Genomic DNA, 13490 nt, shown 5'->3' on the forward strand with positions numbered 1-13490 from the left:
TGGGTTGAAGGGTGCTCCCAAGAAGGCTCCCTGCTCCTTGGCATGCTGATATTTAACCTTCTGGGTGCGGGACAAAGCCAACAGCCTCCTGGGTGCCAAGGGGACAAAGTCACTGCCTGGCCTAGTCAAAGCCACCGACAGCAGAGGTGGCGATCCACAAGGATACTGGTGGTGCCATATCTCAACAGGGAGAGACCTAGGGACTCAGGGACAACTGTTAGGAGCTTAAGAGGAACATCATCCAGCTGGTACCTAAGGCAAATTAGGAACAACAGTGAGGTACTGGTAGCCAGCAATCAAACCAGAGTATGATGCTACCGGATGGTGCTGAGCCTGCCCCAGACTATGCCAAGGGCTGAGGAGCCTTGCCTCTCTTGCGATGGGCAGGAAAAATACCCGGCACACCCTATGCTTTGCTTTCCAACAGAGGTGGAAGGGAAGGTGTGGGGAGCCTCAGCTCCAGCCCCCGGTGCTGAGCAGCACCGAGCCAAGGTGGCAGGATGGCCGTCACCCTGTCACACACACTTCATGGCCACCTGCACAGGCAGGGAGCGAAGGAAGACACTCAGTGACAAGCCATCCCCGGCACGTACACCAAAGCATTTCTCAAAGCCATCCGCACCACTCCTTCATCCCAATCCAGCGCCATACCCACTAGGGTAAGCCGCCTAAACCAGCTCCCGCTTATCAGCGTGGCCACAAACTCACCACTCCTGGGTGCAGGATAAGGTTTGGGGGGAGAAGGAGATGCAAGGGAACCTCAAGCAACACAGGTGGGGTAGGCAACATTATCAATATGATAATAAGTCAATTCACCTAGTGAATCTGGGGAAAGCCAGCCCAGAAGCCGAGCTGTGAAGTGCCTGTAACACCCTTCTCTGGCGACTCCCTAAGGCTGGAAACACACAACCTAAAGAGGTTCACAGTATTATTATTTTTTTTTTTAAAAACAACCCCCCCACCCCACCCTGAACCTTAGCAGCTCAGCAGCATCAGTGTTTAAAAACCAGTGTCCGTTCCCAGGTGTCAATATCAGCTTGGTCACAGTCTAAGGACCGATCCCCTGGCTAGGGAGCCTGTGGCCAGGCAGGGGCTTGCCGTCCCGGCTCTGCCCTTGCCCCGCACTGCTCTCATGCCCTTCTCACCAGCATCGCCATATGGCTGCTCTCACAGAAGAAGGGTTTTTTTTTCCCCCTTCATACAGCAGCAGGGACCTAAGGCAGGTAAAGCCATCCTGCTAGCCTTCTCCCAGCCGCTGGCCCACGCAGCCCACATCCGTCAGTCCGACCCGCACAGGGCATGGTTTGGTGTCCTCTGCTCCGAGTGCTGATGCCCAGAATGTGCTTTAAAAAAAAAACCAACCCTCTTCACCCTGCTCTTCCCAGGGCATTGTCCGGGCTGCCAAGGCAGAACGGGAGCAAAACCAGACGTGGCTCCACAGAGACGTGTTTCTGAAGACAGCAAGGATGATGCTCAAATCAGGAGCTGTGCTCCTCGAGCCTCCACTTCCTCAGCAGCCCTCTGTGCTTGGAAAGCACAGCTCTGAGGATTGGCTGGTAGGTAACTTTCTTAGAAGAAGGAGGGTCTGTCCTGGTCTATGCACTCCCGAGGCGGGATACCACCTCCCCATGCAGGAGGGAAACACCAGCTCCTTGCGCGACGCTGGCGAACACGGCAGGTCCCCGTTCCCCTTCTTTGTGGTGGTACTTTTCAGCCCCTGCGCATCCATTCCCTGGTAGGTGAGCAGGCGGAGGCAGCTCGCGTCCAGCGCTAGCCCTGTACCCCGCGGCCCTCCACCACGCATCCCCCCGCAAAGGGGTCGGGGAGTGTCACGTCCCATCGCACCGCTCCAAGCACAAGGAGGGGAGCAACACGGCTAGAGGAGCTCCTGTCTCCCAACTCCATCCTGCCCAGGAGACGCAAGGAGAGAAGGGATATGACACTGGAAAGAGATCCTCCGGTCAGTTCGGTCCTATGGCAAAGGGGATTAAGCTCCCCTCAGCCTTCAACCAAAATAAAATGAAGTCTGTGGAATAGCTTTAAAAGCAATGCCTCTTCTTCTGTAGTGTGATGTCAGTGCCTGCACAGGTACCGTCGTATGCTTGCAGCAGGAAAAGGAAAGAAAAAAAAAAAAAAGAAATACCCCTTTCCCCCCCAAAAAAAAAACAAACGGAAAAACTGGAACAGGGCTGCAAGTCGGCTGGTCCTACCCTATCTGGATCTGGCCGGAGTACATGGTGAGCAGCACCATGATGGTGAACCCCGTCAGCAGCCCCGCGTTCTGGATGGCGAAGGTGATCAGTGTGCTGCCGTTCTGCTCGTCCTCCCGGCTGACCTCATTCATTTCGGGGAACTGGGGGGGAAGAGAGAGCGATGGCAGGGCTCAGTGACAGGAGCGGCTCCATCCTTCCCCGCTGCTTCCCACCCCGTGCCACCGTCCCAGCAAATATTCACCACCCATCCCGGGGCTCTCAGGCGGGTCACCGCACCACCAGCCCAGGAGGCAAAGACGAACACTGGCCACTACAGACAGCACCTGTGTTTGCCAGAGGGACAGAGTAAACATCCCCCTGGGCCCTCCGTGCCTGCCTTGCCTCCAGGCTCTTCCTCTGGGCAGGCAAAAAAAACCCTGGCAAGGTCCCGACCGCGTGCCCGGCAGCTCCCCGGGCTCATTATTTACCATGTCAGCCAGCGCAATGTACAGAAACATTCCTCCGGCCAGGGCGAAGATCCAGTTGGCAGAGAAGTGGCTGCCGGCCACGATGCCGAAGGCCAAACCCACATAGCAGCAGCAGGCAGAGACGAAGTTGAAGAAGAGTGCTTGACGGATGGTCATCCCGGCGTTCAGCAGGATGACAAAGTCCCCTGCGGGAGAAGAGGACAGGGAGGATGAGGAGGGAAGGGGGGATGTCACCTGGTGGGCAGCAGCAGCACTGGGACAGCACCGGGGCGCTCGAATTCAGCGCCTGCTTTTGCAGGAGGGTCAAGCGTGGGCTCCCTGTGCCCGCCCGCGCCGAGCGCTGACCGCAGCAACTGCCTGCCAGCTCCCAGCCCTGCCTGCGCATAAATTCAGACGTTCAAACCCAAACCACTGCCCGCCTCCCCCCTCCCAAACCAACGAGGTGTTGGTTGGTTTTTTTTCTTCAGATGTCTCCATCTAAATTTAAATCTCAGACATCATATTACCTTGTTATTTTTAGAGCTGTGATTACTCAGTGTAGTTTACAGCCTTGCCTTCCCCCCGCATCATTACTCTGTTTATTCCACTCAACATTTGCCTTTCTCTCGAGAAACAACGGGTAGGACCAGGAAAGCGGCAGGGTTGGCCTTAAAGAGGGGCAGATCTGAGAGCCCTCGCAGCACCTTTCCCCAAGGACTCACGTACCCAGCTCGTGCGGGAACTCCTCGCAGAGGATGGCCACGGAGGTGCTGATCCCTTGGAAGACGGAGACGGTGAAGGAGGCCCCTATGGCCAATCCGTCGATGAAGTTGTGGAGGCCGTCGCTGAGGGTGATCATCCACGCCAGCGTGCCGATGTCGGAGTATCGCACCTCCTTCAGCCAGTAACACGCGCTCTGGGAGGCCTGCAGGTCCTGCCACGGCACCCCGACGGCGGGGGCTCAGCACCCAGCTGGTCTGGGGGGGTCACTGCTCCCTCCCACCGGCCAGGGTAACCCACCCCTCCATGCCTTAAATCCACAGGAGTCTTGACCCGAGCCGTTTGCTTTCCACCACCCACAGAGGATTTTGTCAGGGAGGTGCAATGGGCTTCAGAACTGCTCTTTTTCATTGACAGGCAGGTTTTTTTTCCACGCGCCCACCCGCAACCCCACGGGAGGAGGCACTAACCTGGACAGAGAGGGAGCCCACCACAACCTTCTCGTCCCCGGAGGGGGTCTTGCACTCCAGCTCGCTGGTTATGTGCGGAATCATGTGGTCCAGGTCCCCGTTCTGCAGCTTCTCGGTGACACCCTCCTCCTGGTCCTTCTTGGACGGCAGAGCCTCGGGGCCGTAGTGGCTGTGCCCGTGGTGATGCTGAGGGACAGGGGGGATCCCCAGGTGTCAGACACCCAGGCCATTTCTGCTGTTTCCCACCCAAGCAGCCCCTGCTCGGCCTTACCTGGTCCTTCTGCTTCAGGAGCATCTTCAGGACCTTTTCTGTGAAGAAGAAGAGGTAGAAGCCCCCAAACACCACGGCGGATTTGGAAACGTAATAATCTTCTTGAGGGTTGAATCCAAACGCCTGCAGGCAAAAGGGGACAAGTGACAGGCCTGAGGAACCGTCTGCAGCATCGTCCTTCGTCTGCCTTTGTCCCTGGCACCTCCAGGGCAACACTGCTGCTTTCTGACCTCTCTCTAAGCAGCAGCTGCTTTGGGGGCAAGCTCAGAAAATGCCTTCGTGCACCTTTAATCTCCCTCGCTCCCCCAGCCAAGCTGGCTGTGCCCCAAGGCATTGGATCCACCACCCTGCACCGGGGCAGGGATGCCAAAAGCAGGCTTAGAAAGCCTCTGCTGTCTCGGCACAAAGGCGACCTGCCTGCAGGGCTAGAAAGGGTAATAAAATAGAGCTTCTCTGCTTGAAGCAGACCAGAGGTCTCCCTGGAGCGATTCCCTTCCAAAAAGGGGCGAAACGCCAGCTCCGGCTGCAGTCCCGAGGGGCTTCCAGCCTCCGTACCTCGCTCTCGGCTCCCCTCCGATGCCACCTTCCCCTTCTCCAGCCAGCGAGTGCCCAGAGAGAGAAACAGCCCCCGAGAGAGAGAAAAGGACAGACCCGACAGTCCTCACCCTACCTCGGGAATGAGCTGGAAGAGGGCGTTGGAGTAGAGAGTTCCAATCGCCAGAGCTATGAAGTAGAGGAGCAGCCGCTTGTAAAAGGTCTTCTTCATGAAGGGCACCACGCTGGCTCCCACCAGCGAGCAGAGGGAGATGACGGTCACGCAGAGGAAACCGTATCCCCAGACTGCGGCGTGCGTGCCAAACCCACCCCGGGGGAATCGGACGAGGGGAGGTTGTCGGAGGGAAAGGAGATCAACGTGGGGAAGGGGAGGGAGGGGAAGGAATCCACGCCAAAAGGAAAGAGACAGGAGGGAGGGAGAGAGGGGGAGAGAAGAGGACATTCATTAGTGATTGCTTGTTCATCTGGCATTGGTTCAAGAGGGGCAAACCTGGTGCTGAGTGGCTCTGGAAACAGCTCTTTGGGAAGGGTCGGAGGGACACCCCGCTGTGGGACCAGGAGAGGAGCGCTCCCTTGGAGCAAGCAGCTCTCTTTTAGCACCGGCCTGGAGCCAAGTTTTGCCAGCCAGGCCGTTTCAGACCCAGCACCCCAGCTCTGCTCCCCGAGCCCCCGCGGGACATCGGGCAGCTGTTCCAGGGCCACAGAGCACCGAGGTCCCCCGAGCATCTCGTACGCTCCATCCTCATCCTGTAGCTCGGAGAGATGCGTCTGGTCCCCGCAAGCCGGCTGGGACTGGGATGCTCTGGCTGACGGCGAGGGTGGAGTGTACGTAAGTCATTTCAGTTCCTGGCAGATCAGGAAATATAGGTGCTTGGTTTTTATGTTTGGCAAATAAAAGTCGCAGTTCTGGAGTTGAAAAGGAGCCTTGAAAAAACATCCCCCCGCCAACACGGACGAGGCATTCACCGCCCAAAAGCAAAGCAGTCAACGCCGGGGGGCAAAACCCAGCGGCAGCAAAGGGTGCTCTGCTCAAAGGGAAGGCTGCACCTTAAACACAGAGTTTTAAGGCTGGATCTGCAGGAGCTCGGATCCAGCTTGGCTTCTCCCCAGGAGATGGGGAAGGGCTCTGTGAAGCCGCCTGGACCGGGGGGGCCGAGGAAGCACGCGCGTTTCAAAGGTGTCCAATCTGAGAGCACGTAGGTGTATTTATTCAACTCCAGAACTGTGCAATTACAACACAATTAATTTGCGACGTATCTGTCGGGCCCATCAGAGCACCAGGAAACCTCACGTAAGCATAAATCCTCGTGGGAATGTCGGTCTTGTAAATTGGGGGGGATAAAAAGGCAATTAAAACATTTGTAAAAGTAGGCTGACTGGGGAGGAAGCTGGTGCTTCTCTGGGCTGTTCTCTGTGCTTTTACACGAAGCAGGGCTGAGCACATCCCTCCAAGGGATAAACTCCCTTGTGAAGCAGACACAGCCCATGGGGCAGGAGCAAACAGCTTCTCCCAGCACCTTCCCAGACTTCAGATCTGGCCAGCAGCACTGCAAGGACCCAGCAGGGCTGGAGGACACAGCCTCCCCGCGCTGCCTGCGCACTCGAGAGGGTTTCCTGGTGCTTGGAGGGGCGAGAAAAGCCCTGCGGAGCCCCTGAGACAAGCCCTCAGCCTCGGGTGATGGAAGGATCGGTTCGATTCGGCAGGGTGGAGGCAGAGAGGGTGCCCAGAGAGCTGCCCTCAGAGATGGGAGAGAGGCAGGGACTTTCTACCGCACCTCTGGGATGAGCTGGAAGAGCGCGTTAGAGAGCAGCGTGCCGATGGAGAGCGCGATGAAAAACGTGAGGACCCGGCTGAAAAAGGCCTTCTCGGTACACGGTACGATGAAGACTCCAAGCAGGGAGGCCACGTTAATCATCGACACACTGAGAAAACCAAAGCCCCACACTGCGGAACGAGAAGAAACGAGGGCCAGACATTACCGAGGCTCTCGGCGCGGGGAGACGGGGAGGACCCCGAGACCCCGGATCCGGGCAGGCGGAAAAGGCTGGCTCCAGGTCTACGCCCCCAGTCTGGGGCCGGCCTCGCCACACCGGAGCGTCTCTCCCTTTGCTCCGGACGCTTCAACTGCGACACAAACCATCATTTTTGTTGCAGGGCGGGTGGAAACGAAGCCACCGGGTTACTTGGAAGAGGCCTTCCCGAGCCAGCCCCAGCCTCGTGGCGTGGGAAACGCCAGTGCTGCGCTCAGGGCAGCCGATCCAAGACCTTGGGCATCGTCAGGACCTGGATGCATGGAAGCTCATTTAGCATCCGCTGGTAGCTGGAGGCCAGAGGGTCCCTAAATGTGCCAAGCCACCCCCTCCCACCCACGGGGACTCGCAGCAAGGTCCCCCCATCATCCAGCTATCCCGGAGAGCCGTGCTGCAGGCACAGCTCTGACCTGCTGTGTGTGCAGTCAGGGACAAAACCACGCCGCGAGCGCACGGCACAAACCACACCGAGGAAAACCCATCAGGACTGCTGGTTACTGTAGGCAAGCTGCCTCCTCTTGTCTCTGCCAGACTCTGCCTGCACCCCAGAGCCGGGAATGGGAACTGGCTATCCCGCAGGTCCTGGCGTGCCTCACGTCCTTGAGCTCTGTGCCCAGGGCTGGGCAGCGCTCATGCTCCTCTGCTTCCCTGCTTACCTTCGGCCGAGCTGGGTCTGCTCTCCTCCGTCTGCTCGTTTTCCTCATTTTCCAGGTTCTCGGAGGCACATGCCCCCGACTCCAGCTGCTGCAGGATGGTGGGGCAAAACTCCTTGAACTCGCTGTGCCCCACAGCGGAGCCCTCGCTCAAATTGTGGATGGCAAAAAGCTCGACGGAGCTGAAGCACTGGGGAAAGGAAGAGACAGACACGTGCCTTGAGATTCCCGCAGTTCTGCAAAGAGGTTTCAGGGGTCTGCAGAGCCCCTGCCTTACCCGGGAGAGGTTCACGCGCTGCTGCGGCGGCTGGGAGACGTTGGCGTGTCCCACTCCCACGTCCAGGCGGTTCAGCAGGGCCTTGAGCTGCTTCAGGCTCAGGGTTTCGCTCTCGCCGTACCGCTGGAGGAGATCCTGCAGGAAGGAGGCTGCGGAAAGCGCCGGTCCCACGGCATCCCCGCCTGCCCAGACCCATGGGCAGGGGAGAAGGCAGAGCAGCACGAGCAGGCAGCAGCCCTGGGGGCCTGTGCTGGGGATCATGGTGTCTCAGGGATGCTGGAAGAGAAGCCACACGCTGCCGTTAGCTTTAGCATCCCCAGGGGCTCCAACCACCGTACGACCGCTGCTCTTCCACCCCACAGCTCCATCAGGAGATGGCAGATTTCTTCCCCAGGGAGGGGGGACACAGAGCTTTGCACAGTGCTGGGACCACCCAGGTCTCAACAGAAAACTCGACATCTTTCACAAGCGATACAAGACCCGCCGCTTCTCCTCCACCCTGAGCCAAACCCCCAGCACCACCTCCTCAAGCACCCAGCTCACCGCAGCCACGTGCCGAGGGGTGGGGGACTGCCGGAACACAGCTCCTGGGGGCTCTCCAGCTCCACAGCACCTCAGGATCCCTGGGGAAGAGCAGCCAGTGGTCGGAAAGCAGGCAGCAGCGTGCAGGCAGGGCTGTGCCGGGGATCCCGCACACGTGCCTCCACCAGCGGTGCAGCCAGCAAACCCCAGCCCAGTTAATACCAACGCCGGCTGCCGAATTTGGCTCTCCATGGGGCGAGGAAGTCACGCGCTGGCCCCTGGCCGCACTAACGCCACGTCAGGTCCCCTTTGTGCCACCGGGGCTGGGACACGCGCCCCTTGGGGACCTCTGCCCACCCACGCCACCGTTCGGAGGGCACGGGAGCCCAGAGGCCAGAGGTGGCATTTTCATTAGGTTATACTTTAACTATGATAATTACAATGAACCGGGTCCTTCCGAGCCGCAACTGTAGTTGCCTTTATAGTATTTGCCTAGAATCAATCCTTGCCCTCTCTGCTCCTTTCATATAAGCCGGGAATCAATAAAAACAGGGTGGCAGAGACCAGAGGGAGCCGGGGTTCGCCCGCCAGCACGCGTCAGGTGCAAAGGAAGGGGCTCGGAGAGAGGGTGGGAGACCAGGCACGACTGGCACGTCCACCTTGGGCAGCACCCAAGGGGCTGGAGCAGGGCCTGGGCTGCCTTCCTGGAAAAGCTTCACCGAAAGGTGGATGGCAAGTTTGGGATTCACAAGGACACGGAGAAAAATAATTAGCTATCCGCCACCTCCGCGCACCCACCAGCCCTCCTGTTCCCAGCCCAGGGCTCCACGCCCCTCCCGGGGGCTCGGGCACACGCTGCCTCGTGGTTTCCCCTTCCCGGGGGCTCCTTGGGGGAAGCGGTTTGCAGCCCCAGGATGGTTCCTGCACCAGTGTGCATCGGGGCCACATCCAGCCCAGCTCTGCCCTGGCACGGGACCTGCCGCCCCGGCCAAGCCGCACTCCCGCCGGCCGCTCCGGCACCCCGCCACGCTCGTCCCGTGCTGATGGCTTGCAGATTTCAGTCTCCTCCAAAAACAAGCCCAAGACATTTTTGAAGCCCAGCCAACCAATTGTTCTGAAAATAACCTTGAGCCGGGTTTGTGAGGCACGGTGCTGCCCGGGGCAGCGAGGCCAAGCATGGCAGGACCCTGTCCCCCCTCCAGGACCCCGTCCCTCTCCGAAGGCGCCCGCATTCCCGCAGGTTTTACAAGCTTACCACCACTTTGCGAGCTTTGTTCTCCAGGAGAGAGCTCCGGCCTTGGAGGTTTTAGCCTCCTGCCAGGGCTTAGCTTGGATGCTTTGGCTTAACCCCTCTCCTCCCAAAATGGGGGGAGCGAGCTCGTCTGGCGAGGTGCTGGTGATGGTAACACCCTGCTCGGTGGGGGTACCTGAAGCACCTCTTCAGCAGCCCCCAGCGAGAGCTGGACACCTTCCTCTGCCTCCCCCCTACCCAAACCCACCCTTCCAGACGGGTCCTCCCCAGGCAGAGCCCCGTCACAGCCCCCCAGGAGCAGCCGCTGGCCCAGGTGGCCACGTGGGACATCTGGGTGGCCGGTGACTCCCACAAGGTACACAGGCACTGGCACACAGCCCATGGTGGCAAAGGCCTGTCCCGGCAGCACCGCATCCCAGGACGGGGATGTTGGCTGTCTTTCCCTCTCCGTGCCAGCCAAGTGCTCCCCGTGTCCCTCATCCTGCCGGCAGCCATCCTGCCCGGAGCATGCCGATTATCGCCAGCCCGTGCCAAGGCATGCAGCCCTCTCCAGTGCCGAAATCACCCCGGGGTTTCTCCCAAAACCGGGCTGAGCCGGGCGCACCCACGGTGGAAAACCGGACCTCAACTTTTACCCAGCTGCCAAACAAAAGGCAGGAAGCGGTTTGCAGGCAGAGCCGGGCAGGAGTTTGAATTGCACAGGCTCGCTGCCGTTTTAGGGCAGAAAGGAGGTGGAAGAGCCGCCCCTTGGGACGAGAAGGGCTCAAAGAGGAACAGCCCGGGGGCCCCCGACCCCCTGAACACCCTGGGGAGCCCAGGGCAAGGCGGCACTTCCAAGCCCCCCCATCCCAGGGGCAAAGGGGAGCTGCAGCAAACACCCCGGGGACACAAAACGCCTGCTGCAGTCTCTCCATCACCGCCACCGGCTGAGCAGGGACCCCCCTCCCAAAGCCCCCCAGCCTCCCGCCTGCTACCTTCAAGGGCGTCCTCTCGCCCGCCACGGGACCTGCTCCCGGGGAGCCGCGGTGCCGCGCACGGCCCGGCGCCTGACCTACTTTATTGCTCGTTGCCGCGCTGGGACGGGGCAGAGGGAACAAACCTCTGCCACGGGGACGGGACGCCCAGGAGCTGCCTGCCCTGGGCATCCCACGGGATGGGCCCAGGAGTGATGCCCGGTGGTAACAAGAGCCCAAAGGGGCTGCCGGGGCCAGGCAAAGCCCCTCGTCTTTCCCATGTCCCTTGGGTTCACTTCCCAGAGGTCATCGATCCCGGTTACAAACCACCCCCACTCCGACTGGGAAGGTGACGCCGGGAACAAGAAACGCTGGCAAAGCCGAGCACGGCCCCAGCGACGTCAGCCCCGTGCCAGACGCTTCCCGAAATCCCGCGCAGGGTCGCCTCGCTGTCGCAAACCTGGAAGGGAGCAGCGGGGGCCCCTAAAACCCCACCGCTCTGCACCCCTCCTCCTGCCAGGGCGGTTTGCAGCCAGCGGTCCCGACCTCCTTCCGCAGCAAAAGCCGCTCCACATGCCTGGCAGCGAAGGCAGGTCCTGCCTGCGGGCAGGGAGGGTGTCCATGCCCTGGGGCACGTCCACGGCAGCCTGCCACGTCCACGGCAGCCTACCACGCTCCGGCCGGGCCACGGCCTCCCTTCGCTCCCCAGGCTGCCTCCGTTTCCCCCAAGCCCCTGCCCGCAGGCCCTGGGGCGGGCAGGCAGGCAGCAAAACCGGAGCTCCCCCGGCTGTCCCACCCCACAGGGGCCCCCCCAGTCCCTCCTCGGCCCCCCCCAGTCCCGGGCCTGCCCCATGCCACCCCCAGCCCCTGCCCCATGCCACCCCCAGCCCCTGCCCCGTCCCACAGCCGCTCCCGGGCCCCTTTGCCCCCTGCCCCAAGGCCGCCTGGCCCCAGAGCTTGCACCCGTGGTGCCAGACCCCATAGCTAGGCGTTTCACCCCATAGCTGGGTCTTTCGCCCCACAGCCAACGCTGCCTGCGCCCTCACCTGGCCCCAGACCCCACGGGCGGCCCCAGACCCCACGGGCGGCCCCAGACCCCACGGGCGGCCCCAAAGCAAACCCCACAGCTGCCCCCAGACCCTATGAGCGGTCCCAGGCGCGGCCCCAGGCCCCACGGCCGGTCCCAGGCCCCACGGCCGGTCCCGTGGCCGGTCCCTGCATCCCTCCCTGCATCCTTTCCCCCATCCCATCCCCACCCCGGGGCTCGGGGCCCGCCCCATCCCGGTTCCCCGCCGCCCTCCCCGCGGGGCCCCGTCCCCGCAGCCGGTTCCCCGCCCGTGCCCCACCGTGCCCCATCCCGGCCCTACCTCCGCTCCCGCCGCCGCCGCCCGGTCCGCCCGGTCCGCCCGGTCCCGGCCGCGCAGGGCGCACGCTCGGCCGGCGGCACGGGGAGCTCTCCCATTGGCCGGCGTCACGGCGGGCCCCGCCCCCGCCCCGGCCCCGCCCCGCCGCCGCTGTGCAGCGCCGAGCACCGCGGCCGCGCCACCGCTCGCGGGGAACCGGGCACCCCACGGACACCTCCCGGGGACACGGGGCGCCCCACGGGCCACCCCGGCCACCCCTCGGGGGTACATGGCGCTGCACAGACCCCCCCGGGGGCACCGGGCACCCCAAAACCCCCCCAAACACCCCTCGGGGGCACGGAGCGCCCCGCAGACCCCTCCCAGGGGGACAGGGCACCCCCAGAGCACACCCCCCCGCCCCACCCCGGGTACATGGCACTGAACAGGCCCCGCGCAGCCCCCCCGGGCGCCCCTTGGTGGCACGGGGCACCCCATGGACCCCCAACGCACCCCTTGGGGTTATGGAGCACCCCTCAGGCCCCCCTAAGCACTTTTTGGAGGCATGGGGCACCCCACAGACCCCCCCCCCACCTCTTGGCACTGCACAGCTCCCCCCCCCCCCGGCAGCCTTTGGGGGCACAGGGAACCCCTCAGACCCCCCCAAGTACCGCTTGAGAACACGGGGCACCCCTCAGACCCCTCCCAGGGGGACAGGGCACCCCATGGATCCCCCTGGCCCTCCCTCAGGGGTATAGGGCACTGCACAGACCCCCCCAGGCACCCCTCGGGAGCACACAGCACCCCCCAGACACCCCCCCGCCCCAAGCACCCCTTGGGAGAACAGGGCACCCCTCAGACCCATCCTAAAAGGACAGAGAACCAAACAGACCCCACCTGAGGGGACATGGCACCCCAGGGACCCCCCTGGAAGGGACCGGAGGGGCTCCCGGGGGGGGCCAAGCCTGCCGGCATGGGGCCGTCCCGGCTCTCCTTCCCCGCGCCAAGGAGCCGGCAAGGACAAGGCGGCCTTTCTTTCTGCCGGCAGCGGCGACGGCGCGATATAAAAAGCCGGCTGGTGGGACGCCAGGCACACCGGGGGCCTGGCTGGCTGCCCCAAGCCAACACCCCCAATTTTGGCCCCAGCACCCCTCCAGCCGCTCAGGGGCCAAGCTTCGCCCTGTGCCGAAACACCCTGCCAAAGTCCACCGGGGCCGGCAAATAAAAGGGGTAAAAGCTGCTATCGGCAAGGGGCGAGGGTGAATGATTAACCCAGGGCGCAGGGGATGCAGCGACGGGCTCCGCTGGGCAGCACTGTGGCACTGCTGTGCGTCCCCCTCCCTGTCCCCTCCATCCTGGGACCCCCTGGGAAAGAGCAGGGCATCCCCACGAGCACCCGGCCCCTTCGCCCACCCCGCATCAAGAGGGAGCAGCTGCCAGCAACGCTTTTATTGAAGTTAACGGAAAACTACAGTTACAGCAAAAAAAAAATTTAAAGATTTTCAACTTTTTTGCATTAAAAAGGAGGGGAGAGGCTCCCACCGTACCCCCATCCTTGCCCGTGCTTGCACAAGGCGTGGGTTGGGGCCACGCCGGGGCAAAATCCAGGTGATTTTGGGGACGCTCCTGCAGCCCCCCAACAGTTTCAAACTCAAAGGGCTCAAACATCTCTTGACCACGGCAAAGAAACACCTGAAATAGCTGAAAACTCACACACACACTTTTCCCTTGGGATAGCGCCCTGCTCTCCTACCAGCCCGACAGGATAAAAAAAATTAAAAAATAAA

General features: G+C 61.9%; 1 protein-coding gene across 1 annotated transcript; it reads right to left on the reverse strand.

Moving 5' to 3' along the window:
* Positions 1-1005: 1005 nt before the first annotated feature.
* On the reverse strand, positions 1006-8255 carry SLC39A14 (solute carrier family 39 member 14). The gene is made up of 9 exons (XM_059831443.1): positions 8180-8255; positions 7637-7912; positions 7363-7549; positions 4791-4960; positions 4121-4243; positions 3850-4035; positions 3386-3593; positions 2681-2865; positions 1006-2353 (listed from the first exon to the last, which is right to left on the reverse strand). Exons 2-9 carry the CDS (start codon positions 7895-7897, stop codon positions 2207-2209), a joined length of 1467 nt encoding a protein of 488 aa, XP_059687426.1. The 5' UTR covers positions 7898-7912; positions 8180-8255; the 3' UTR covers positions 1006-2206.
* Between the last annotated feature and the right edge of the window lie 5235 nt (positions 8256-13490).

This window comes from Gavia stellata, chromosome 31 (assembly GCF_030936135.1).
Source record: "Gavia stellata isolate bGavSte3 chromosome 31, bGavSte3.hap2, whole genome shotgun sequence".
Classification (NCBI taxonomy): Eukaryota; Metazoa; Chordata; class Aves; order Gaviiformes; family Gaviidae; genus Gavia; species Gavia stellata.

What these genes read in the sequence shown, in the direction of transcription:
- SLC39A14 (XM_059831443.1), bottom strand. Translation starts at nt 7,897, where the DNA reads ATGATCCCCAGCACAGGCCCCCAGGGCTGCTGCCTGCTCGTGCTGCTC. An exon ending in TCCTGAAGCAGAAGGACCAG is followed by an intron (nt 4,036 to 4,120) that starts GTAAGGCCGAGC and finishes CCTGTCCCTCAG; the next exon opens with CATCACCACGGGCACAGCCA. An exon ending in TGGGCTCCCTCTCTGTCCAG is followed by an intron (nt 3,594 to 3,849) that starts GTTAGTGCCTCC and finishes GTGCCGTGGCAG; the next exon opens with GACCTGCAGGCCTCCCAGAG.